Raw genomic sequence first — 22,960 nt, 5'->3', positions numbered from 1 at the left:
AACCCAAGCCCACGAGGGTGTTCAGTGCATGCCTAGCATGCTGGGTGTGCGCCCGGATGGTGAGAGCTTTCATGAGTTTTTTGAGCTTTTTAGGAGGTATTTTGAGCCCGATAAATTTGTGTCCAACAACCATGAATTTCAACTGATGGTTATTACAAGGCATGAAACACACACACATATATGGCCACAGACTACCTTAACAATTGAAGCAACAGAAACGGATCATGAATCTGGATGTTGGACTTCGCTTGATGTCTTGCCTGTACAGTATACCTTTTAACTGGGTTCTTCCATAATTTTGAGCTTGGATGAAGTTAAGGCTTAAAGTTGAATCATGATTATAAGAAACAAGCAAATATTGAAATTAAGTTCAATGGTCTTATCTTACAAGAGACCAGAACCAATCATGATAAGTTGGAAGTTATATACTAGCTAGTGTGGAATACAAGCACAATGTGCATGGATTATGGTTTCTGCTTCTCAGAGGAGTTCGTGAAGAACTCCTAAATGAGCCTTATCAGCAGCCAGAACACAGAAATTTGACAGCCTGTTTCATACACTCTCCATATCACATCAAGTCGAATTCGCTAGTTGAATTATCAGAAATTTCATTGCTGAGCTGCTCCATTGCCTTTTTTGTGAAGTTTCATGAGGCTCTTTGTCAACCAAATTGCTGTTTCTCTTGATGATACAGCTTCTTCACTGAAAGGTCTTAGTACTCCTGCTAGCTCCTCATACCTTTCCTGTCTAACCAAAGTTGCACAAATCTCTAGTAGTGATTCCAGAGCATCTGCTCTTTGCAGGCTCTGAGGGTTCCAGTTAATCTTTGTTTCATCACAATGTAGAGAAGTCAGTGAACTCACTGATGAGATGTCACTAGGGGATCTATTCAATTCCTTTTGTCTATCTCTGTTTCCATGAGGTGGTTTCGATTTACTTGGTGTTGATTTCATGTCTGTCACTGTTGGGGGTTTGCAGAATTCGGGTTCGAATTCAAGATCACGTCTAGTTTGGTCATCCATCGCCAATGCTGATGCCTTTTTGTAACCAGAAAGACCAACATAGCCTGTTGAATCCGCAGACAGCTTTTCCATTCTTTTGCTATTCCCTGAACTAGCACTTTTACATTCCATGCCAGCTTGGCCAACTCCACGCAGCTTCTCTTGAACTATTTGTGACTTCTCAGAAGCAATTTCTTGTTTCTCTTCATCATGGCGAGTCCTTGCAATACTTGCTGAACTGGTTCCTGAGTTGACCTTTTCAGTTTGTTCTGCACTTTTTGGCGAATCATTTGCTGCTACTCTTTGTGCAAAAGCACCAACTTTTTCCTGGTTCAAACATTTGCACTCCTTTGATGGACTTGCTTTCAACGCTATGGCATTCTTGTCAACACTAGACTTGTTAGGTGATCGGGTTCCTTTTGGTTTATCCATGCAGCTGTATTCAGACGTCACGGGGAGAAAAACAGGAGATAGATTTTGGCATCGAGCAAGATATGGTTGTAGATGGGGGTGCCTCAACAACTCTGCAGCCTAGTTGTGGAAATGCAAGCATTAATAAAAATCATTTTCTGATCAAGAGAAGAGAAGGAGCAAGGGCAACTCAGACTCACTGTTGGTCTATGCTCTGGGCTCTTCCGCAGCATGGTTTTGATCAACTGTTTTCTGGAGATAAAAAAGCTAACCTATTCAGTTGTATTTTCCCTATATAGTGCAAATGCATTGGGAGGTTGCAGAGAATATCACGTACAATGTGGAGGAATAGGCAGTTGGGAGTGGAGAAATGGAGGAGCGATTTATCTTGTTAATCAGTCCAGCCATATCCTGTTCATAAACATTGTCAAAGTTATTGACCTTCATCGGGACTGAAAAAACTTGCTCAATTGTTGTCTGAACAATGCCGATGTGACACTTACAGAAGCTCTAAATGCAGGTTGATGTGCAGCAATCTCAAACATGCAGCAACCTGTAAAATTATAGCAAAATGTGGTTTAAAGAGATTCCATGCTAGCAGGCTGGAAAATAATGCATAAACATATAACAGGGTTTTTGTTACCTAGAGACCAAATGTCCGATTTGTAGCCATAAGGTATGTCTGCAAGAAGTTCTGGACACATATAGTTCGGAGTGCCTACAATCTACAGAAATAACAAGCAGCATTAGTAGCGTTTTCCAGGAAAATTCAGTCAAACTAACGATCCTCCTTGTTGTGTCACCAATGCCAGAATTAACAATATATAGGAACACATCACAATCAGACCGAATCGACAATTGAATCATTACCGTGGATGCAAGATCCTCCTTGTTCAACAATTTTGCAAGTCCAAAGTCACCTGGACATGTACTGTGAGATAATACAGTTTCTTTACAATTGAAGCAAATAAAATGTAAAAGAGTTCTGTGTATTTGCATCCTCACCTAGCTGGATGTTGCCATCTTTCGCAAGGAATATGTTGGAGCACTGGCATTAGAGAGTATAGTCATATCAGAATGATATCATGAACAAATTTTTTTCAAATGAGAATTGCTCCTGATGCATACTTTCAAATCTCTGTGCAAGACACGATTGGAATGGAGGTAGTCCACAGCAAGCAACAGCTGCGTCAGCCATCTGCAGAGCATCTGTAGTAGAGTAGGAAAATAATTGCAATAGATGCAAAACTAACATGAGGAAAAAAATTGTCTTAAAGGACTTTAGTTTATTGCAGAAATTTCATATGTCCATTACCTCTTCAGGAAGATATGTCCCTCTAGCTTTCTTAATCATTTGAGCCCTGTAAAATCAAATATCAGATAAACAAATGGATAAAATATCAACATGGTTGCCTTGAAAAATTAAGCCAGCAGCAATGGTGAGATGTTATTGGAAAGGGGAATACTTTGCGCAGTCCTGACCATGCAGATCCCCACCTTCAATGCAATGCACGTGCCATGGGAGCCAACCGTGCGTGCAGTGCATGGATGGTGGGGATCCGAGCATCCACACAGTCTCAACTGCACATAGAAATAGTTGGTATCCTGCAAGCCAATTCAAGATTGAACTCAAAATTTTATACTGAATTGACTTACATGTCTCCTCCCTCACAATAACTTGTTACAATGCATACATAGGATTCCTGTAACATATATGCAGAGAGTGAAGATACTATTTTTGTTATTGGGATAGATGATTTTCTCAATAAATTTTCTTTTTTTCCTCAATTGTGAGGTAAAACCACATGAGCAAACAAGAACAGATTGCTAAAAGCTACCTTCTCCACCCATGAATCTTTGTACTGCACAATGTATGGGTTATTAAGCTTTGATATCAAATTCATCTGCAGCATATACCAATAGTAGCTAAGTTATACTCCTCAATGCAATACATGAACATCATAGCCGAGTTAAGTAATTGATGAATTAAACAGTTTTCTGGAGGCTAATTACCTCTTGATAAGCAGTTTGCTTGAACTTTTCTGTTTGTTTAGCCAAACGAATCTTCTTCAATACATACCTACAGAATACAGATAGATTTCGTTTAAAAATGTACTGAAACCAAAATTAATTTTCTGACAGTTTGGTTTGTGTTTTACAACCAAAAAAAAAAAACGTACTTGGTTGAAGCAACAAAGAGGAAGATATAACAATAAAGTGACGGAAAATACAAAGAAGACATGTCTTTTCTGTCCCAACCATCCCCGTGTTTTTGTTCCAGAATATTAACCACACACTACCTAAATCTTCCAAAATAACTTGGCTAAGCTGGATCAATGTCATCTCAGGTTTCTGAAAACAGCTGTATATGGCAAAAGCATATCGATTCTGTAACGATAACAGCAGGAGGAAATAAATGGCATATGTGGGCCTAATCACACTTCATAAACAAGAAACCGGTCCTTTCAATTATCACTCAAAGGACACTGCTAAGAACTTTATTTGGCATTTATTAACCCTCCTAAAGAATCCTCAGTAACATTCAGCTCTCTAGTTTAGAGAGAAAAGCTTGCGTAATATTAGGTCAAAAAAATCAATTTTAGTCCTTTATCCTTCCCAACTACCTCCTCTCCCTCCCTCCCTCTCTCTCTCTCTCTCTCTGCTGGTTCTTAGTGCAGCAAGACAGGACTTAAATTGAGTCCTACCCCTTCCCCTAACTTGCGAGGGAGAGTTCTTCTACTGACCCTTTCCTGAGTACAAGTAGACGTGGTATCTAAGCTGAAGTGCAAACACATCCTATACAAAAACCTGAAGAAATTGGGAAGAGAAGAAGAGCTGGGAGAGATTTTTTTTTACCTCTTATTCTCAAATTTATGAAGAACAAGAAATGCAGCACCAAAAGTTCCTCTTCCAATTTGCTCTATAACTTCATAATCGTCCATCTTAGATACCATTTCTTTGCTCTTAGTCTCCATGACTAACTTCAAAGCTCAGAGAAGTAACAGGCCTTTCAGCTATATATCCACTTATTCACTAGCCTCTCCAAGGGGTGCTCCTCGTTGACTGGTTCATGTCAAGCAAGCCATTGTATTATGTGGCTACATAAACCATTAAATTGAATGCAAGACCACAACAGAAACATTAACTGTTTGCAGAGAACAATTTCACAGTAAAAGTTGGGTGGTTCAGAGATCACAAACAGGAATCATGCAGCAAACATGAAGACAAAGTGCGATAAATTCTTCATTTACACATACATATAACTATTCAAGAATCACCCCATAAAAAATATAGCTAAAGAAGCAGAATTCTTTGACTTGTCATCCAAACTCAAGAAAAATGTGAAGGGATGAAAAGATATTACAAGCTTAAGGAAAGAAACTGAGCATTTTGAATGTTAATTTTAAATTCAAAAGAAAGAGGAAATTTGAGGCAAAAGCAAAGGAAAGAAGAAGAAAAAAGGCAGAGGTTTTAGTTTCCTACTGTGACAGGTGTGCCAACCACAGTTTTGAAATAGATAGGAAAGCTTTGCAGTTTAGCATTACTTGCATTTTGGGATTCCCTACATATCATTACTGGCACTGCCATATGTGGTGGGTGATGATGACCGAAATAAAATAGGAGGTAAAAAAAATATTTTTTTATTATTTTCATTATTTTTTTTTAATTTCAGGATAGTAACAAAATATTATTTATATATTATTTTTTAAAAAATAGATTTTTATATCAATTTTCTTTTTTAAATTTCAAATACATGTTTGATGATAGATTTCATCAAATTATACTTTTAAGATGCGTTTCGGAATATGGTGCAAACCGCGTTCCCACCAGATTTGAATTTTTTTTTGTTTTTACTAAAATTTAATGCAGTTTGTATTTTTTGGATCGTTTTGATGCGCTAACATCAAAAATAATTTTTATAAAATAAAAAAAATCATTGATATGCATTTTAGCACGAAAAATTATTTGAAAAGCAACCGCTACCACACTGTCAAACACGCTCTTAATATTATAATAAATATCATTTCACATCAAAATATGAAGTTATTAAAAATATGTTTAAAAAATATTTTTAAAATTTTTTATGTTAAATTAATATTTTATGATTTTATATCGTTTTAATACATTAAAATTTAAAATAAATTTTAAAAAATTAAAATATTATATTAATATATTTTTAAATAAAAAATACTAAAAAACAATTCCCATTTCAATTGAATTTCCATATACCTCGATAATTAGAGAGTCAGTTTTTTTTTTTTTTTTTTGACTTGGGACAGTACAAGATGTCTTTGTCTATTTTCTTTTCCACCGATGGTGCATTATTTACACAGTTTTAATGGCTTTTATGGACCGAAAAATCTCTTTTTTTGACAAATTCTTGAGACATCAATTCAAGGTGGTTATTTCTTCGTCCATTTGGTAGGGCCATAGCTAATCATTATGAGGAAGGTGAAAGCTGGATGGCCAGTCTATACCCACCAAGCAACTGAAATCTAATTATAAAGATGGACTCTGAATATATTTTTTTATATAATAATTTCTTGGTAGTTGATATCACTACAACTTATTTTAAAACTAGTTATAGTTATTTTTTAAAATATTTTTTTATTTTTATAAAAATTTTAGTATTTGACTAAAAAAAAACAAGTGTGTGGAAGGCATATGCACATTTTGAACAGCGCGTACAACAAAGCATGATGCATTTTTTTGGACAAAAAATAATATGGCTCTGCAGCGCGGGCACTAAGTCTAGTTTTCACTAAAAGTTCAATTACAAAGAATATTTCTTACCTTTTATGTAGTTTTACATATAACATAGTTATTAAATTTTGTATACTTGATAGGTTGACCCAGTAAATCCATGACATATAATTTAATATAAATCAAGTTTTAATTTGAATCGATTTTGAGATTAACTTGACAAAACTAAGGTGAATTTTACATGTTTACCCGTGACTTGAACAAAACTAGCCAAGTTAAAATTAATGATTTGTTTCTTAAAAAAAAAAACCCTAAAATAATGTTATTTTGAAGATAGATCATAGATCTCAATCGATCCAATAACCTATCATATCAACCCGTTGTGTGGTGACCCATACCCTGTTCTACCAATTGAATTTGGCAACAATATGCTCGTGACTCCACAAATCATGGGGTAACATCACATGTTGAAATTGATTATTTTTCTTATAATTTTGAAGTTGAAATTTCCAAGTCCAGTTTTCTAACATCATATTCAAGAAGATTTTATGAAAGATAGTCTAGGTTTTAGACAATAACATAGCAATACCATCCAGAAATTTCAATAACAAGACGCAAGATTATTCTTATAAAATCTAATTCTAAAATCATATGAAATTCTGATAATTTAGTATCAGATCAACTATCATAAATTGAAATTCAATTCTTTTATAATTCAATCTTGAACTGGCCATTCATTTCTAAAATAATATATCCATAATATATTTTAAAACATGTTTGGTATTATAATAATTTTTTGTGATTATGATTTAAAAAAGTAGATCTAAGAAAAGTTATAAATTATATATATTTTTTTTGTAACTAAAGTTTTAAATTAACATCGTATAAAATTATAGTATGTATTGACTAGTAAAATATTTTTTAAAATTTTAACTTAGACAAAACATGATTTTCACTATATCTCATCACGATATCAAACTTATAAGTTTAGAAGTGTGATTATAATTTTTTTTTAAATGTTTTTTACTTGAAAATATATCAAAATAATATTTTTTTATTTTAAAAAAATTATTTTTAATATCAGCATCTGAAAACATAAAAAAAAATATTAATTTAAAATAAATAAAATAAAATAAAAATTTAATTTTAAAATAAACTTTAAAACCTTCAAAAGCAGCCAAACACCTACCTAACTCACCTTGCGTCAGCAAAGAAGAGGGAGACAAGGAGTGAAAAAAGGAGAGCCTGGCCATCGCAAGAGGCCCACATGCGTTTTCAAACAAGAGCTGGCGCCTTGCTCCTTTGGAAGCCAGCAAAAAACAGCACTCAAAACTCAAAAGTAATCTTGCAAATGGGGAAAATCTCCTCCTGCCTTGGTCCTTGGAGAATCAACTTGTGTGGTAAAGTACTGTTTCTGGTCCCACCTTGCTTGGGTGTTATCCTCCTGCTTTTATTACAACCCCTTGATTTTATCCCCCGAAGAAAAACAAAAAAAGAAAACGAAAACACAATTGTTCTGTGTATTTCCTTTTGAATTGTGTATGAGAACGTGATGTAATGTTCTTAAAAGTTTTAATTTTTTTTTGTTTAAAATAAAATAAAATTATATTTTCAGATTGTTTTGATGTGCTGTTATCAAAAATAATTTTTAAAAAATTAAAAAAAAATTATTTTAATATATTTCTAAACAAAAAACACTTTAAACTGTCACTACTATTACAATCTCAAATAAACTCTTTATATCATCGTTGTTAAACTTATCTTGTTCAACAGGTTAATTTCAAGATCTGATATGGGATTTTAAATCATTTAAAAAATTGGTCTAGTAACTCGATAAATCAATACAATGTTTTTGATGAAGTGAAAATTTATAATTTCTTTTTATTTTTATTTAAAATAATATATTTTTTAATTTTATTAAAAAATAACATTGTTATGGAACTTTTTTTTTTTAAAAAGCCAATAAATCCAAGCCAAAGAATCTAACACGCGACAACATTTATGAGCTCAATCTAGTTTTATAGCTATACTTAAAGTTAAAAAAAACTCTTGTTCATAGGTGACCTTGTTAATTGAAAAAAATAAAAATAAAAATAAAAAAAGCAATTAATCATTGGTGCAAGGAGCATAAATAAAAACATTGGATAAAGTTTTCTATTCTAGTGATAGCTTCAAAGTATTGATTTCAAATCAATTTTTTAAGGTTAAAAGTAAAGGATCCTCTTGACCAAAAGGTCTCCATCCACATATTTATAAATTCAAACTTGACATGGTGAGATGAGCATTGAAGAACATGAAAGAACTAATTCAGTCAAAATTCAAGAGTCTTTGCAAAAAAAATTTTATATAAATCACAAGGTCAATTAAATCTATGAAGTGACTGTTATACTTATACACTTATTATTATTATTATTATTATTATTATTATTATTTATTCATTGACCTCTTACTATTGATAGCTTAAAAAAAATAAAAAAACTCAGTCTTGGAAGTTTAGGGTTTAAGATTTACCAAATAACATTATGGATAGTCTATCTAAAACTTAATTAAAAAAATATATTTTTAATTAAAGTAAATAAATTAACTTAAAAGTAAATATATATTTAATTAAAGAGCCAACAAAATAAGCATATAAGTAGCATCCTTAAAAAATATCACAACCATTATTATTAACTTGGAAGTTGATCAATTCCAAAACTCAGGTTCTAATAAATCTAAATTTTAGTTTTTTTAAATATAAATTAACATCATTTCAATAAAAAAAATTAAAAATTTACACTGGCTCTCCACTCCGAACAAATCCTATGCTGGCAAGCCATCAAATAGACTTTCCTTGATGCATTGAGTCGGGTATAGTTTTGAAATTCAGGTCGGCAAGTCGACCCGGGTTCTAGTCGATTCAGGGCTGAAATTAGACTGAATTAAAGAAAAAATAGAAAAAAAAAAAACCCGGCGTGACTTGGCAACCCGATCAAAAACTTAGTTATAACCTCTTGATTTTTTTTTTTTTTAAAATAAACTGATCCGAGTAATCCAGTCAAAATTTTAAACCTGGATCTTGATTCCAACTGGGTCTAAAAACTATGGAGTGAGGTCTTATAATTAGGTCCAAAACCCTTAATTAATTACCATAAGAATCTGAAAAACCACATTTTGGATGGATTAGCAGGCATAACAGCAACGACATGTCATTTTCTTGTATGTCATGTCGTCGTCAGGCACCTCCCAGCCCTACATAACAACTGGCAGCTACATAACAACTGGCAGGTGAAGTTAACAACTCTCCTTCAGAAATGGCAAAGGCCGTCAATTAGATAGAATCAAAAGGAAAAAACAGGAAACCTGGAAAGGTACACGCGCATCCAGTAAAGTGCTAACACGTAACCCCCTAGTCAGTAAAGATGGTTCAGTTGGCTGGCAGAGAGAAGCCTTTATTTATTATCATTATCATTATCATTATTATATTATTATTATTATATATTTTTGTTCCTAAAAATGGCAAACTATATTTTAGCCCTTATAGATTTAGAAGTATCTCATTTGGACCCATATATTTTATAATTTTAGAATATAATCCTATGTTTTTTAGAAGATTTCAATCAGCCTCTCTCATGATTAATATGTGATAGATGATTGAGAACATAGTGTAAACTGAGTTTTTTAAAAAATTTATTTTATTTTTTTGCATAAAATGAATTTTATTTTTTTTTTATGTTTTTGGATCGTTTTAATGTGTTGATGTCAAAAATAATTCTTAGTGTATATATATATATATATTTATTTTGATGTATTTCTAAATGAAAAACACTTTGAACTGTTATCGCTATCACAATCTCAAATACACCCAAAGTCTATTTATCTGCAACCTTTTCTACTTTTTTTTTTGCCTCTCATATTTTATTTGTTAGTTCTTTTCATAACTATAAGATTTAACTCGGGAATTGATCTAGTTCAAAACTCAAACCATGAGTTTGATGGATCAACTTATATATTAGTTGGTAAACTAGAATTATAATTTAAAAAACTAAAACAATGTTATATATTGGTAGAAAAAAATTGGTTCAAAGTAGAGCTCATTTCAAACCAAGCTCTAAGCATTTTTATTTCTTGATGATTTTTTTCTTAATTTTTTTTTTTTTACTTTTTTCACATCTTATATGATTGTTATTTTCATTTTTTCTTACTCTATCCATGGAGGAATTCCATAAAAAAATAATTATATAACATATGCATTTTTTTTTAATTAATGAAAGTCTTCTATATTTAATATTATTTTAGACAAATTTTATCAAGTTTTAAAGTCATTCATAGTTAGATTTTATTTGCTATAATTAGTGTGAATTTTTGAAAACTATAATATAAACATAATAATATATCTATATATATATGTGCTGAGATGTATAATTAGTTTATAAGTTTTTGAAAAAATTATAAAGAAACAATAACAAATAAAGTTCTTGACTTAGTTTCCTTTTTACATCATTTTTTAATCCCAATTCCAGCATGTTCTTAATTGGTGTGATTTCTTTCATTAAATATAGTAACTTGCTGACAATAAGAAATTTCAAACCATATAGATCAAAGTAAGATAGTAGTGATTCTTTAGGGACTGAAATGTAGTTTACCTTTTTTAAAATCAAAGAAAAATTATTGAGAATCAAAATTATATAAAACAAAAATAGAGAGAGAAAGCCAAAAAAAAAAAAAAAAACACATCCCTCTCTCTCCTCTCTTTTTGGCCTGGCTCTCTCTCTTCTCTGGGTGATCTGGTCCATTTCTTGCAAGGTTAGCACCTTTTGATTTCTGGGTTTTGATTTATTTTGCTTTGTGTTTTAATGGATTTGTTGTGTTCATATTTATTTATTTGTTTCGTTTCATTTGATAAAAGCAGGAAGAATTTTTTTATGGAGTTTTGAGCTAAGATCGGCTCAAAGGAATCGTTTCTTGTTTAATCAGGTTAGACTTCATACATAACATGCATGGATACATGCATATGGGGTATCCATGAGCATGTACATGCATATATTTGTTGCTGGTAGCTTTTTTGTTTCTTTTTTGGTTTTACAATTATGGGATTATGGGCATGTGTGATTTTATGGGTTCTGGTATGATGAAGGAAAAACATGATAAAGTTAAGATCTTTGTTAGATATTGATGATACAGTCTGTTATTTCAATGGTCAAAAGGGCTAAAAGAGTCAGCTTTTCTCTCTCTCTCGAGAGTGTGTTTAAATGAGGATATATATGTTTTTGTGTTTCGGATGATTGAAGTTGAGGTTTCTGAGACGTTTGGATATTTTGTTATAGTTTGGTTAATATTTTGGATGTGGTTGAAGATTTGTAGGAAAAGTTTGAAAGTAGGGTCTTTATTTCCTCTCGTCACTTGTATGCATGTGGTTTATGGCTGTTTATTAGGGTATGGTATTTTTGAAAATCATTTTCAGTTGCTTGAGAATTGACTTGTGTTGCAATCTCAGCTGGTTTCCCATTTATGTGCATACTGGTATATGAAATTTTCATTGAATGATGTTTGATGTAGGTTCAAACACGAAAGAATTGTTAGAATCTATCTCGAGGAAGATATTATCAGCCATTAGTTTATGAATATTGTATTTCTTGTATGCATTTGGTATCTGTTGTCAAGGAAGCTAAAGGCAGACTGAGAATTAAATATTCAAATTATGGAACATTGATTTTGCCACAATCTTTGCTTCTTTCAAAAGGAAGTGTTGTGAATCAATCGTTTGGGCTCATAATAAATTCAAAGTTGTGTTTTCTTTGTTCTTTTTTTTTTCTTAAAACATTTTGGCATTATGCTATGAAACCCTCATATTTGGGTAACGTGGCTGGATTAGATTGCTTAAAAGTTTAAAGCAGAGATAAATAATCAATATCAGATATGTAAATAATTTCACTTTGCTCACTAGACTAACAACAAAGATATGTAAACTAGTTTGAATTGTTTAGTTTCATTTTGGTATTCTGGTTAAATATCTTTATGTTGGAAGTTTTGTTGTTTTTGTTGGAGAAATAGTCTTGTGTGAGAGTAATAGATGGCTTTTATTGTTAGATGGGCTTTGGCCACTGGTCTTAATCATTGTGTGACCATGCTTCAGTTTGAAAACTAGTTTCAGAGAAGGATTTATCTTGGGTAGATCATTTTGGAAAAGGAAAGGTCATTTTAGAATTTTATGCTCCTTCTAGCATGGTATCAGAAATAATGTTTTGGTAGGGAAGGGTATAATACATTTGGCAGGGAACATAGTTGTATGTCTAACATTTCTTTTGCATGTTTCCGGTACCTGAATATGCATATTTATCTTCTGATTATATTAAAGTGATTTTTTTTTACATTTATCTTCTGCTTATATTGATCATCTAGTTGTGGTGCAGGAAAGGTGAAGGATGGACCATGACGAGACAGGATGCCAAGCTCCTCCAGAAGGTCCTATTTTGTGTACAAACAATTGTGGCTTCTTTGGAAGTGCAGCTACTATGAACATGTGTTCAAAGTGCCACAAGGATATGCTGTTAAAACAGGAACAGGCTAATCTCGCTGCGTCATCTATTGGAAGTATTGTGAATGGATCATCAAGCAGCAATGTTTTTGAACCTGTTATTGCTGACATCATTGATGTCCAGAACAATGCAGTGGAGCCTAAGACCATCACTGTGCAGCCATCCTGTGCTTCTGGCTTGGGGGAGAGAGTTGAGGCAAAGCCGAAGGAGGGTCCAAACCGGTGCACCTCTTGCAAGAAAAGAGTTGGTTTAACAGGGTTCAAGTGTCGATGCGGTAGCCTCTTTTGTGCATCTCATCGCTACTCAGATAAACATGTCTGCCCATTTGATTATCGTTCTGCTGCCCGTGAAGCAATAGCAAAAGCCAACCCTGTTGTCAAGGCAGAGAAGCTTGATAAAATCTAAGTATCTGACGGAATGAAATTTCATGTTCTGAAATATGATGCACATTTTCATCTTTGGGGCTTCTGAGTTGGCCAAGTATCGAATCAGGTGCCCTCTTTTAATTGTCATCTTTGGGGAGAAGCAGGACAGTTTAGGACATCTCGGCAGTATGAAGAACTCCATATCTTGTGACTGCCGAGAGTTTGTATGTTGGCCCCAATGTTTTAAGTCTTGATCTATGGTGGTTTGAAGAACTCTGTCATGGTTAAGTTTGTAGTGTGCCATCCTATTTCATATGCCATTTATCTAAAACCATTTCTGGATGTCGTGGAGGCCGTCTACGGACGCTCATGTGTACCTCTGTAAATTTCAATTATGGCTTTGATGGCATTATTTGCGTCCCTGAATCCCTTTTATGGTGTGGTTGCTACTGCTAATCCAATTTCAAATTTAAATCTGCTGTGGAAATTAGGCTCCTTCAAAGGCAGTATTTGAAGACTACACATCCATCAATTTTTCAAGCCATAAAAGACTGGCTTATGGTGTTTACCCCACCATTGATTTTTCCTGCACCAATGCTGTTACTCGCCTACTGGCTCAGTTTTCTCTAAGAAAGGACTGATGGGTTTTTCGAATTTACAGGGTTCTTCGAGCTCCGCTTGCTAAGATTCAGTCTTTTTCGGGTCATTCATAATTCCATACCCAAAAAGTATATTCACAGAAGTCTCCCTTTGAATTCAAACCCTACAAACCAACTTACCATTTAGGTTAAGGGTGTAAGCTCGCTTACCATTCAGGTTATTTCCGTTTGTTATCGTGGCAAACTGCGTGGTTGGCTGCAATAATAAACACTTTAAAAGGTATTTATTTTTGTGGTTAGATTTGTTTTTCTGATTGTATTTTATCAAAAAAAAAATAAAATTAAATTGATATTTTTTAAATATTTTTTTGATTATTTTGAAGTGTTGTAAAAAATTAAAAGAATATTTTGATGTATTTGTAATAAAAAAATATTTTTAAAAAATACAGTGTACTGTGTTACCAAACACACGAAACCTTCGAGTGTAAAGCAAGCAACAAATTGAGGAATTGTTGTGAAAAAGGTACACACATTGAACAAGTAGATTTCATTTTAGCAGAGACCAACAACTCGTGTCTGATTCATGCCACGAAAAGTAACCTATTTCAGAACCACTGAAAGGATCTGTCAAATTCTATGTTGTTTTTCCACCAAAGTAGGACTGCGGAACCCACCATGTAAAAGCTAAGGCAGGCGTGTAGAGCACCATCATAGAACGCGACATTCAGATTCCAGGAGTGAGCAACAGCTTGCCTGTTTTACATTGAGTTTTGCAACTGCTTTGAGTGTGTTTCTAAAATGTATTTGTTCCAGAAATATATTAAATAGATATTTTTTTAATTATTTTGACATTTTGATATTAAAAATAAAAAAAAAATCTGAAAATAATTATTTTTAAAAGCAGAAACGTATACCACACTATCATAATTCTAAACAGGCATTTAAGCTTTTGGACATAATTGAACTGAATTAACTCTACACACGCAGACCACACAAATGGCAAATCCAATCTTATAAACACCATGGAAGAGAGAATCTATTCATCTGTTCTCAGCTTCTCACTCTGACGATCAAATCTCCAGTGCAGATATTGAGCTTAATACTGATAGCACAACGGCATGTAAAAGTACACCTGGTACTCATTCAACAACAATCTCCTTTTTCAGCGAGTTCTTTGATGATTTACAAGGAAAAGTGGAGGGAACGCTGCATATAACATGGGAAGTTTTGGTATGATGGATCATGTGACATCTCAGGAATAGTATGACATTCAACCCTTCCCCTCCTTTCAATATGAGGTTATTGTGGGTGACCAAAAGATAAACAAGCTAAATGGCGATGCCAACCAACAGGTTTTCATACTGAAATGAAAGAAAAATGCACAAGCACATGTCTCCAAACTTAATTTAACTACAAAATCTGCACATCATCCATAAAGGATTCAAGATTAACCCTTGGTATTATACAGGCACTTCAGTTATTTGCTACTCTAAGAAGGCCTTGGTATTTTCTATTCTAAAAGGCTTCATAGCCTGACGAGCCAATAATGGGAAATCGCAATCACGAGAAAGCCAGATTACATGGCAATGCCTCTAGATTCAGCTTCCAGATACTTGCACATTCTCTCCATAACCTCTCGACCCTTGGCACTATTCTGCATGAACTTCTCAGCACATTTTTGCTCAACCTTCTCTGCCATTGATGCCAGTGCTGACAGTGGCTTAATCCGTATGCTAGTCTCCTGTTGACACACTGTCCACTCATTTGGATTATCAGGGTGAGGATCGTAGCGGATCTTCTCCTCCACTTCTAGGAACTTCTGGAGACTGATGTTGCGAGTGGTAAGTTGCATTGACTTAGTTCGGGCATCAACAACTGTTGATTCAACACAGTGGCAGATATCCTGACCAATGATTTTGCGGACAAACCAAGGTCCGGGAGCATGGACAGTAATGGCACGAGTCGTGTAAAGCTTCCCAGATTCAGGATCCAGCTTATGGTTTAAAGTATCAACCTCAACGATATGGGATAGAGTTCGCTTGTTCTCGGGGTCTGAAAACTTGCGCCAAGATGCAGATGTTACCCTCTCCCATGGGTGCTTGTAAACATGCTCCTGTCCGTATGCTTTCACCATGCTGTTTCAACTGGTGCTCTTCATTAAAGAATAAAAAATTCGTAAGCTCATTTTCACAAAGGGAAGGATAACATTATTTTTTTCATGATTAATTCAGATCATCATTCATAAGATAACAAATTCTGGACAAAAAGATGACCACGAAGTCAAGCCCAGGCAAAAAAAATACATCGCTTCCCTGTTTAAAAGCTTCCATTCTAATCTCCTTTTGCTCACCAGGAATAAAGCATCATCTATAGCTTGTTTTCCGGGTTAATGATTAACTAGAGCATTACAAAATGCAATGAAGTAAGAACATTAGAATGACGAATGTCCATTCAACAAGAATCGTTTACACGCACCATTGCTCACAATGTTAATCATCCTGGCTTATGTAAACAAGAAATCCACCAAAAAGATCATGGTTATTTCCAGAGCAAAAATTAATGCACACAATTACTCGTAACTGATTACCAATTTATCAAGAATATGGGAAAATAAGCTTTTTCTTTTTTCTTGAAACTGCATCCATCTCAAAGAAAATCCAAGAACCCATCATTCCTATGACTACGGGACAGAACAAAACAAAACAAAACCACAAGTTAATGAGATGGCCAAGGCAATAAAAACCCAAAAAAGGGCCAAGCAGAAATTCAAAACCTATCTTTCAATTACATTCTAAAACACAAATTTAAAGCACCAAATCCAATCAAAGCTGTTATTTTCCTAAAACAATTATCAATACAGCTCTAAGAAAGTCACAACCAATTAACAATCATGCCCTAAAGATCATTCCAAGAAAAAATTCACACAAACACATGTAAGTACATCAATATATGGGAATTTGTAGATTTGATCTATCTAAAGTCAGCGCTAATTATAACAGAAAAATCAATGAAACTCGGAGATTTAAAAGACAACATTTCAGAGAAGATGCTAAAGAAGAGATTTTGAGGTGAAAGCACGCACCTTGAAGAGAAAACTACGATGATGGAGAGCTGTGAAGATCTCAAAGAGAGATGGAGGCTGGAAAAGGTCGTGGAATTTGACAAAATATAGTAAAGTGATGGCGGTGTAATGTGTGTGGAGTACCTTGCATCATGTGATGGTTGTACCTTTAAGACAATCTTGCCCTTGCTAACAAAGTAGAAACAGATTCTCTTTCTATTTTTTTTTTAATCCAATGATAGATTAGGAAGTGGATTGGAGAAGAAGTTCGATTTTTTCTTTAAACCTAAAAAACAATTTGAAGGAGGCTGCCAAAAAAATAAAACTTTTATTTATTTATTAAAAAACAGAAAATTATTATTATTATTATTATTATTATTATAAAAAACTTAGTTAACAAACTGATCAAGCTTAGAGAGTTGAATAAATAAATAAAAATTATTTGAAATGATCTTATAAAGAATACAGGTTAACTTGTGATAAAAAAATTATTAATTTATTTTTGATATTTTTATAAAAATATTATTTTGATTTTTATTTTTTTTAATCCACTTAACCTATAACTCAAGTTTTAATTGGAGTCAACCCCAAATCATTCAAGAAAAGAAAAGAAAACTAATATTAGCTAAATTACTCATTAACTGTATATATAAACAATTTACTTTAAACTCATAAAAAAATATAAAGTCTTGTTACACAGGAGTTGATGGGAAAATATCATAGCTGTTTAACCTAAGATATACATGAAATAATTGTCAAGTTAAAAATCTAATATTAGTGGAAAAAGAAATTAAATCATACTGGACTGCTATAAAAAAAGAAAGAAATTTGTGTCCAATAGTGTTTTTTACTTTCAAATTTTAGTGAATTTTATCTTTTTTAAAAATAAAAAGTCAATATGTTAATTTTGTTTTTTAATGTTTAATATTTCAGTTAAAATGCTGTTTGTTTAAAAATTTAAATATTTTTAAAATAATTTTTTAGTGTTTGTAGATTATTTTAATATGTTAATATTAAAAATAACTTTTTAAAAATAAAAAATATACTATTTTAAAATTTTTCTAAACAAAAAAATATTTTATAAAACAACTATTATCACAATTAAAAAAAAAAAAACTATATCTCAGCCAACCAGAATTAACCTTAGGTACATTAATTTCCTTAGGCCCAAAAACAATTGACATGAAAAGTATAAACCCAGTAATTAAATCACATTTTGGGTGTTAAAATTAACCTTAGGTACATTAATTTCCTCTTTCAAGAAAAATAAGCAGTTATACCAACAAATTAAGTTGAAAGAAGATTGTCAACTTATCAAAGAAAGCCCTAGCTAGGGTTTTACATTTCCTCTTGAGGGTTTTGCTTTAAAAATCAACTCCTATGGCTTAATCAAACATAAAGAAAGCATAGTCAAATATATTGGCCCCCATCATGCATGCATGCATGCATACTTCTTTAATTACTCTCCCATCTCTTTATCAAAGACATTTTTTTTTCCATTTCCAATATCTGATCACTCATTCCACATTGTAAAAACACCTGGGTTGGATCCCTGAACTGATTCCCCGGACCAACTTCCATAGCCACCAGAAGGCATATCATAATCTACCTTAACAAGTGGAAGTTCCTCGGCTACTGCATTAGACCCTGTTGAATTGGTAGCCATTCCCAACCCATTTCCCAGATAACCTCCGGTACTATAACTCCCACTAGAACCGCCATTATTCTCCATTAGAGATGATGAAGAACCCATGTTCCACAATCCATGAAGCAAAGCGGGATTGTTTTGGATGTAGCTGCTGTAATACTGGGGATTTTGGCTTGATTGGTTATTATGCAGGTAATTAGACCCTGCAGATAGCTGGTGCAAATGAAGCTGTGTTTGAAGGTAATTTTGCTGAAATGAAGAATCTTGAGTGTACTGAGAAATGTCTTGATTTTGCAGAGTAAGTAAAGGTTGAGGTTGCTCAAATGGTTTCTGCATTAGAGAGTAAGCTTGTTGTCGACTAGAGCTTGAAGTTGATCCATATGGATAACTTGATCCAAGAGCAATAATTTCTTCTCGTTTTTGTGACGATTCGATTGCTTGAGCCTCCTTTAGCCTTTTGGCTGCCCCTCCTCCAATTGGCAAACTATTGCTCTCAAGAATGCTTTTCACATCATATCGATTCATGTCAAAGTTAGTCACTGCATTAAGCCCTCTAAACTTTATTGCTGCTATGTCATAAGCTTCTGCAGCCTCCTCCTCAGTGCCTGCATAGAATTAAAATTATGCTTCGTCTCACTTCTTTATTTCATTAAAATAATTGTTTGGAAAAAATTGAGCTTCCCATAAGATGTAGAAAGCAAGAGAATGTTTTCTAATCAGTGTGCATGGAGACAAAAATGACTTACTAAAAGTTCCCAAGTAGAGATCTTTGTTTCCTGCAACTCTACCAATTCTCGCTTGCCATCTTCCATGTTGGTGATGCCTAATCAAAGATATTCACACGCAAGAGAGATCAGAAATGGGGAGAGTGAAGGAAGAAGAAGGGAGAAAGAGAGAGAGAGATGTTAAATGTGGTACCTTGTGACTCCACGATACATGGATGCACCCCTAGAGAAGCCACTACTCTTCCTGTGATTTATCAACAAGAGAACAATTAGGGCTAGCTGTGATGGTAATGCTACTTCAAACTTGTAATCCTATGCATAAGATTTTTTTTTCTCTCGAAAATGTAATCATTCTGGTGCCAATTTGCAGTAGCTATCACTTACCTTCTAATGGAGGCCACAAATTCTTGTCTGGTCATGTGCTTCATGTCCTCTAGTTCTTTCTCATAGTTGCTGATCTGCAAAAGGAAAATCAAGGAAAAAGTTGGCATGCATTCATGAAAACCATGCATCTTGTCAGTGGTTTTTTTTCTTGAAAAAACTTACAGGAAAATTGGTAGTGGTAGATGTTCCCCAGTACTTAAGTGCAGCAAGATCATAAGCTCTAGCAGCCTTGTCTTCTTTGTCATAGCCACCTGAGCTCGTTAAGAAGTTAACAGAGGATAGGCTTAGCTATCACGTGTAAACAAATTCTCAACAAAAACTATCATGAGAAGTGAACTTTACCCACCTAAATAGACTGCAAGAATGATGGAACCAAAGGCAGGCATGAAAATAAAGAGAAACAGTTAGTACCATGTAAATTAGGACACAACTAAAATTTATAAACCCTAGCTAGAAGATCAATGAACATTGTGTACCTTGTCTTCCTTTCCTGGATTGACCTTCTCTTCTGCAACTATTATCCCATAAATGAGCTTCATACCTTCCTGTCCATCGATGCCTACATATGCACAAAAACTACCCATTTCAAAACCCAAAAATGTAACTGATCAAGATTTAAAGAAGCGAAACAATAAAAGATGAAACCAATTCAGCACTGCTAGTCGTGTCAACCTTGTTACACCACGATAGATGGATGTTCTTTGACCAAATGTATCCAAAGTCCTTCTTGGAGCAGCAGCTTCGACAGAATTAGTACTATTATCACCACTGGTTTCACATTTAGAACCCTTACCACTAGCACTGCCCATAGACAACTGCAAATTGCTAGAATTTTCTTGAAATTCATAGTTAGTACTGGCGGCTACCACAGCATTTTGGACTGGCAACAGACTATTGCTTGAAAAGAGATACTCAGAATCATTGGCTTGAATTGCATTGAAGGCTACGAGATCTGATTGATTCTCAGATTTACTTACACCAAGAAAGTCTGCAACCTTTGGCGCTTCATTGTTGCCTTGAGTGTTAAGAAGACTCCACTCTAAAGGAAACAAAAAAAAAAAAATGTATATATAAACAGAGAAAGTGAATAGGAAATTATAAATAACTAATAATTCTCTAAGAAAAAGAAGAAGAGGAAATCATTATAAGAGTTGTACCTTGAGTTTGAAATGGGTTTTCCATATTATCATTGACTAGTCCTAGAGAGAATTGATGAGGGTGAGATGCATGTAGATGGGCAGGCAAGGTAGGATGAGTAGGAGAAAGAGGAAATGAAAGCCAGTTGTTAGAATTCATGGATCCCAAAATTCTTTGAAAATTAATGATGTCAAGGGTAAACTTGCTTGCACTTCAAAAACTCAAAAACCTCCTGCATGTAACAGAACATAACACAAAGACAACTTCAAAACATAACTTTTGAGCAAGAAAAATTAAAGAAAGCACATGAGAGAAGCCATCAAATCTTTGCAGCTATATGTTTACCTATATATAAGTATCTAGGGTTTGCAACACTGCTGTCTCTCTCACACACTCTTTCTTTCTTAAACTTTTGACCTAAATGAAGATTGTGTGTTTGGGACCATGAGAGAAGAGAAGGGAGGAGGAGAGGCTGAAAAGAAAGAACTTTGAGAAAGATACAAAGTAATTAAAATGCAAGAGTCTTTCTTTGTTTCCTCTCTCTCACACACACAGAAGACACACAAATCAACCAATTTGTTCCTTGCTCCCCCCTTTTGTAATGGCCATTCTAAGCGGTAAGACTCTCAGCACCATTTTCCAACACTTCAAAACCAAGTCACACTATAATATTACAAAATCTACATAGGACACGAGTGTATCCTATGAAACTACAACTACAACTATTTTTTTTGAAAAAAATTGTTCTAAATATTAAAATATAAATTTGATCTAGCTAGAGCTTCTCTGATCAGTACTCTTTGTATTGAAACAAACCCACAAATCCAACTAGAAAAATCCAATCAATACCTCCCTTGACTCTTTATAAAAATCTTTCACACCCCCACTTGGTTAATTTATTGGAACTCTCGTCGACCTCGTTCAATGCAATATATGACTCCCCAAAGCCCAGCATTCCCACACCATGCAAATCATCTCTCACTCTCTAAATGTCGACCACTCCACGCAAAGTTAACTCTCTCTCTCTCTCTCTCTCTCTCTCTCTCTTCTATAAATTAATTATATATTTATAAATGTTTGGTTAATCAACATTCTACAGTTTTACATGTATGTTGTTGAAAACCCTCTATTGAAATCATAGATTAAAAAAAAAACTATAATTTATAATTTATTTATTTATTTTTTAAACAGTAACTATAAAAATTAACATGATACCAAATGCATACTATGTGTGTGTTTGGTATTGTGTTAGTCGTTTTATACATATGGGATGATCGAACCCATAAACCATAGAAGATCTCTCATCTTTCTCTCGCAAATGGGTCATCACCAAAAACCAAATCTGTGGATCTCCGAGTCCCTGCATGTGTAAGGCCACGCAATATTTAGGGTTAGAATCCGACATATCAAATATTAAAAGTACTAGAGAAAGGGGGAATAGTTACCGTTTGTGCAAAATTTGGACCACTCAATAATTAATCTGGTTCAAATAAGATAATTATGATTTTTCTTGAGGGATTTTGTTTGGTTTCCCCGAGTAGAAATCTGTTGACCACCTCTAATTGATCTTTGTGCCCCGTCAAGAGGTTTAAGTTTAAAGATTAAAATAAGTTCCTATACATGTATCAGAAAATCTGCATTGTATGTGATCAACAGTAGTTGTTTAAGTGCATTGCTTCGTTAAGACATCACTAATGAAACTGATCAAAATATTTTAATGGTCTGTTGGGTAAGCTGTAATGTAGATGAAAATTCTCTATAAAGTAAACTCTTTATCATTCTTTTCTTAGTATGTACATTTATAATTTTTGAGCCTTGACTGGAAAGGCAACCCAATTTAATTCTCAGGTTTTAATTTAAAAATTAATCCGATTCAATTCAACTTTCAAATATATATATATATATATATATAAGACATGAAATAATATTGTTTTGGTAGCTATTGACCCAAACAAGACCAAGAATGTTAGAGAAGAATATAAATAATATTCTGGGATCTTATCTAATAGCTTAAGTCATTGAATTGAAATGATTCTTTGACATGGTATTAGGGTCTTGATGACCAAGTGGTCATAAGTTCGAATGTCATCACTTTCATTTATTTGATAAAATTCAAACATAAAGTAATGCAGCTCTACGCAAGTTTCAAACTCAAATGATTTTTACTTGATGAGATGTATTAGAAAATAATATAAATTATATCTTGAAATTCAGTTAATAGCTTAAATTATCATCAATTCTATTAATCACCATGCCAAGCTCAAGCTGGATTTTAGAAACACTACATGCATGAGACCAATATGTATGGCAAGATAGGAGGCTGTATAAACACACACACTCTTCATCCATACATTTATCTATACAAATCAATCCACATTGATACAGACATATATATTATTATGTATCA

At 33.5% G+C, this 22,960-nt stretch overlaps 4 protein-coding genes across 8 annotated transcripts; 1 reads left to right on the top strand and 3 right to left on the bottom strand.

Moving 5' to 3' along the window:
• Nucleotides 1–314: 314 nt before the first annotated feature.
• Nucleotides 315–4,987, bottom strand: LOC118061445 (serine/threonine-protein kinase Nek6). 4 transcript variants are annotated; one of them, XM_035074879.2, is made up of 14 exons: nt 4,896–4,987; nt 4,269–4,475; nt 3,426–3,492; nt 3,251–3,316; nt 3,069–3,115; nt 2,728–2,773; nt 2,541–2,621; nt 2,418–2,460; nt 2,283–2,332; nt 2,056–2,137; nt 1,916–1,965; nt 1,750–1,823; nt 1,613–1,664; nt 315–1,532 (listed from the first exon to the last, which is right to left on the bottom strand). In XM_035074879.2, the coding sequence occupies exons 2-14, from the start codon at nt 4,385–4,387 to the stop codon at nt 609–611; spliced, it is 1,701 nt and encodes a 566-aa protein (XP_034930770.1). In that variant the 5' UTR covers nt 4,388–4,475; nt 4,896–4,987; the 3' UTR covers nt 315–608. The 4 variants fall into 4 exon arrangements, with proteins under 4 accessions (XP_034930770.1, XP_034930769.1, XP_034930771.1 ...); XM_035074878.2 differs by having other exon boundaries at nt 4,670–4,939; XM_035074880.2 differs by lacking the exons at nt 3,069–3,115; nt 4,896–4,987 and adding an exon at nt 2,879–3,017 and having other exon boundaries at nt 4,269–4,341.
• A 5,791-nt stretch (nt 4,988–10,778) lies between these two features.
• On the top strand, nt 10,779–13,419 carry LOC118061447 (zinc finger A20 and AN1 domain-containing stress-associated protein 8). Its single transcript, XM_035074882.2, has 3 exons — nt 10,779–10,901; nt 11,008–11,072; nt 12,509–13,419. The coding sequence occupies exon 3, from the start codon at nt 12,521–12,523 to the stop codon at nt 13,037–13,039; it is 519 nt and encodes a 172-aa protein (XP_034930773.1). The 5' UTR covers nt 10,779–10,901; nt 11,008–11,072; nt 12,509–12,520; the 3' UTR covers nt 13,040–13,419.
• A 1,499-nt stretch (nt 13,420–14,918) lies between these two features.
• LOC118061448 (uncharacterized) lies at nt 14,919–16,810 on the bottom strand. 2 transcript variants are annotated; one of them, XM_035074886.2, is made up of 3 exons: nt 16,681–16,795; nt 16,186–16,278; nt 14,919–15,750 (listed from the first exon to the last, which is right to left on the bottom strand). In XM_035074886.2, exon 3 carries the CDS (start codon nt 15,730–15,732, stop codon nt 15,175–15,177), a length of 558 nt encoding a protein of 185 aa, XP_034930777.1. In that variant the 5' UTR covers nt 15,733–15,750; nt 16,186–16,278; nt 16,681–16,795; the 3' UTR covers nt 14,919–15,174. The 2 variants fall into 2 exon arrangements, with proteins under 2 accessions (XP_034930777.1, XP_034930776.1); XM_035074885.2 differs by lacking the exon at nt 16,186–16,278 and having other exon boundaries at nt 16,681–16,810.
• Nucleotides 16,811–18,019: 1,209 nt separating this feature from the next.
• On the bottom strand, nt 18,020–21,083 carry LOC118061449 (AP2-like ethylene-responsive transcription factor PLT2). Its single transcript, XM_035074887.2, has 10 exons — nt 20,899–21,083; nt 20,574–20,785; nt 20,089–20,455; nt 19,893–19,975; nt 19,763–19,771; nt 19,579–19,667; nt 19,417–19,490; nt 19,226–19,276; nt 19,054–19,130; nt 18,020–18,912 (listed from the first exon to the last, which is right to left on the bottom strand). The coding sequence occupies exons 2-10, from the start codon at nt 20,710–20,712 to the stop codon at nt 18,173–18,175; spliced, it is 1,629 nt and encodes a 542-aa protein (XP_034930778.1). The 5' UTR covers nt 20,713–20,785; nt 20,899–21,083; the 3' UTR covers nt 18,020–18,172.
• Between the last annotated feature and the right edge of the window lie 1,877 nt (nt 21,084–22,960).

Source organism: Populus alba, chromosome 1 (assembly GCF_005239225.2).
Source record: "Populus alba chromosome 1, ASM523922v2, whole genome shotgun sequence".
Lineage (NCBI taxonomy): Eukaryota > Viridiplantae > Streptophyta > Magnoliopsida > Malpighiales > Salicaceae > Populus > Populus alba.
The sequence above is the reverse complement of the archived record's forward strand: the minus strand, read 5'-3'. Positions and strand labels throughout refer to the sequence as shown.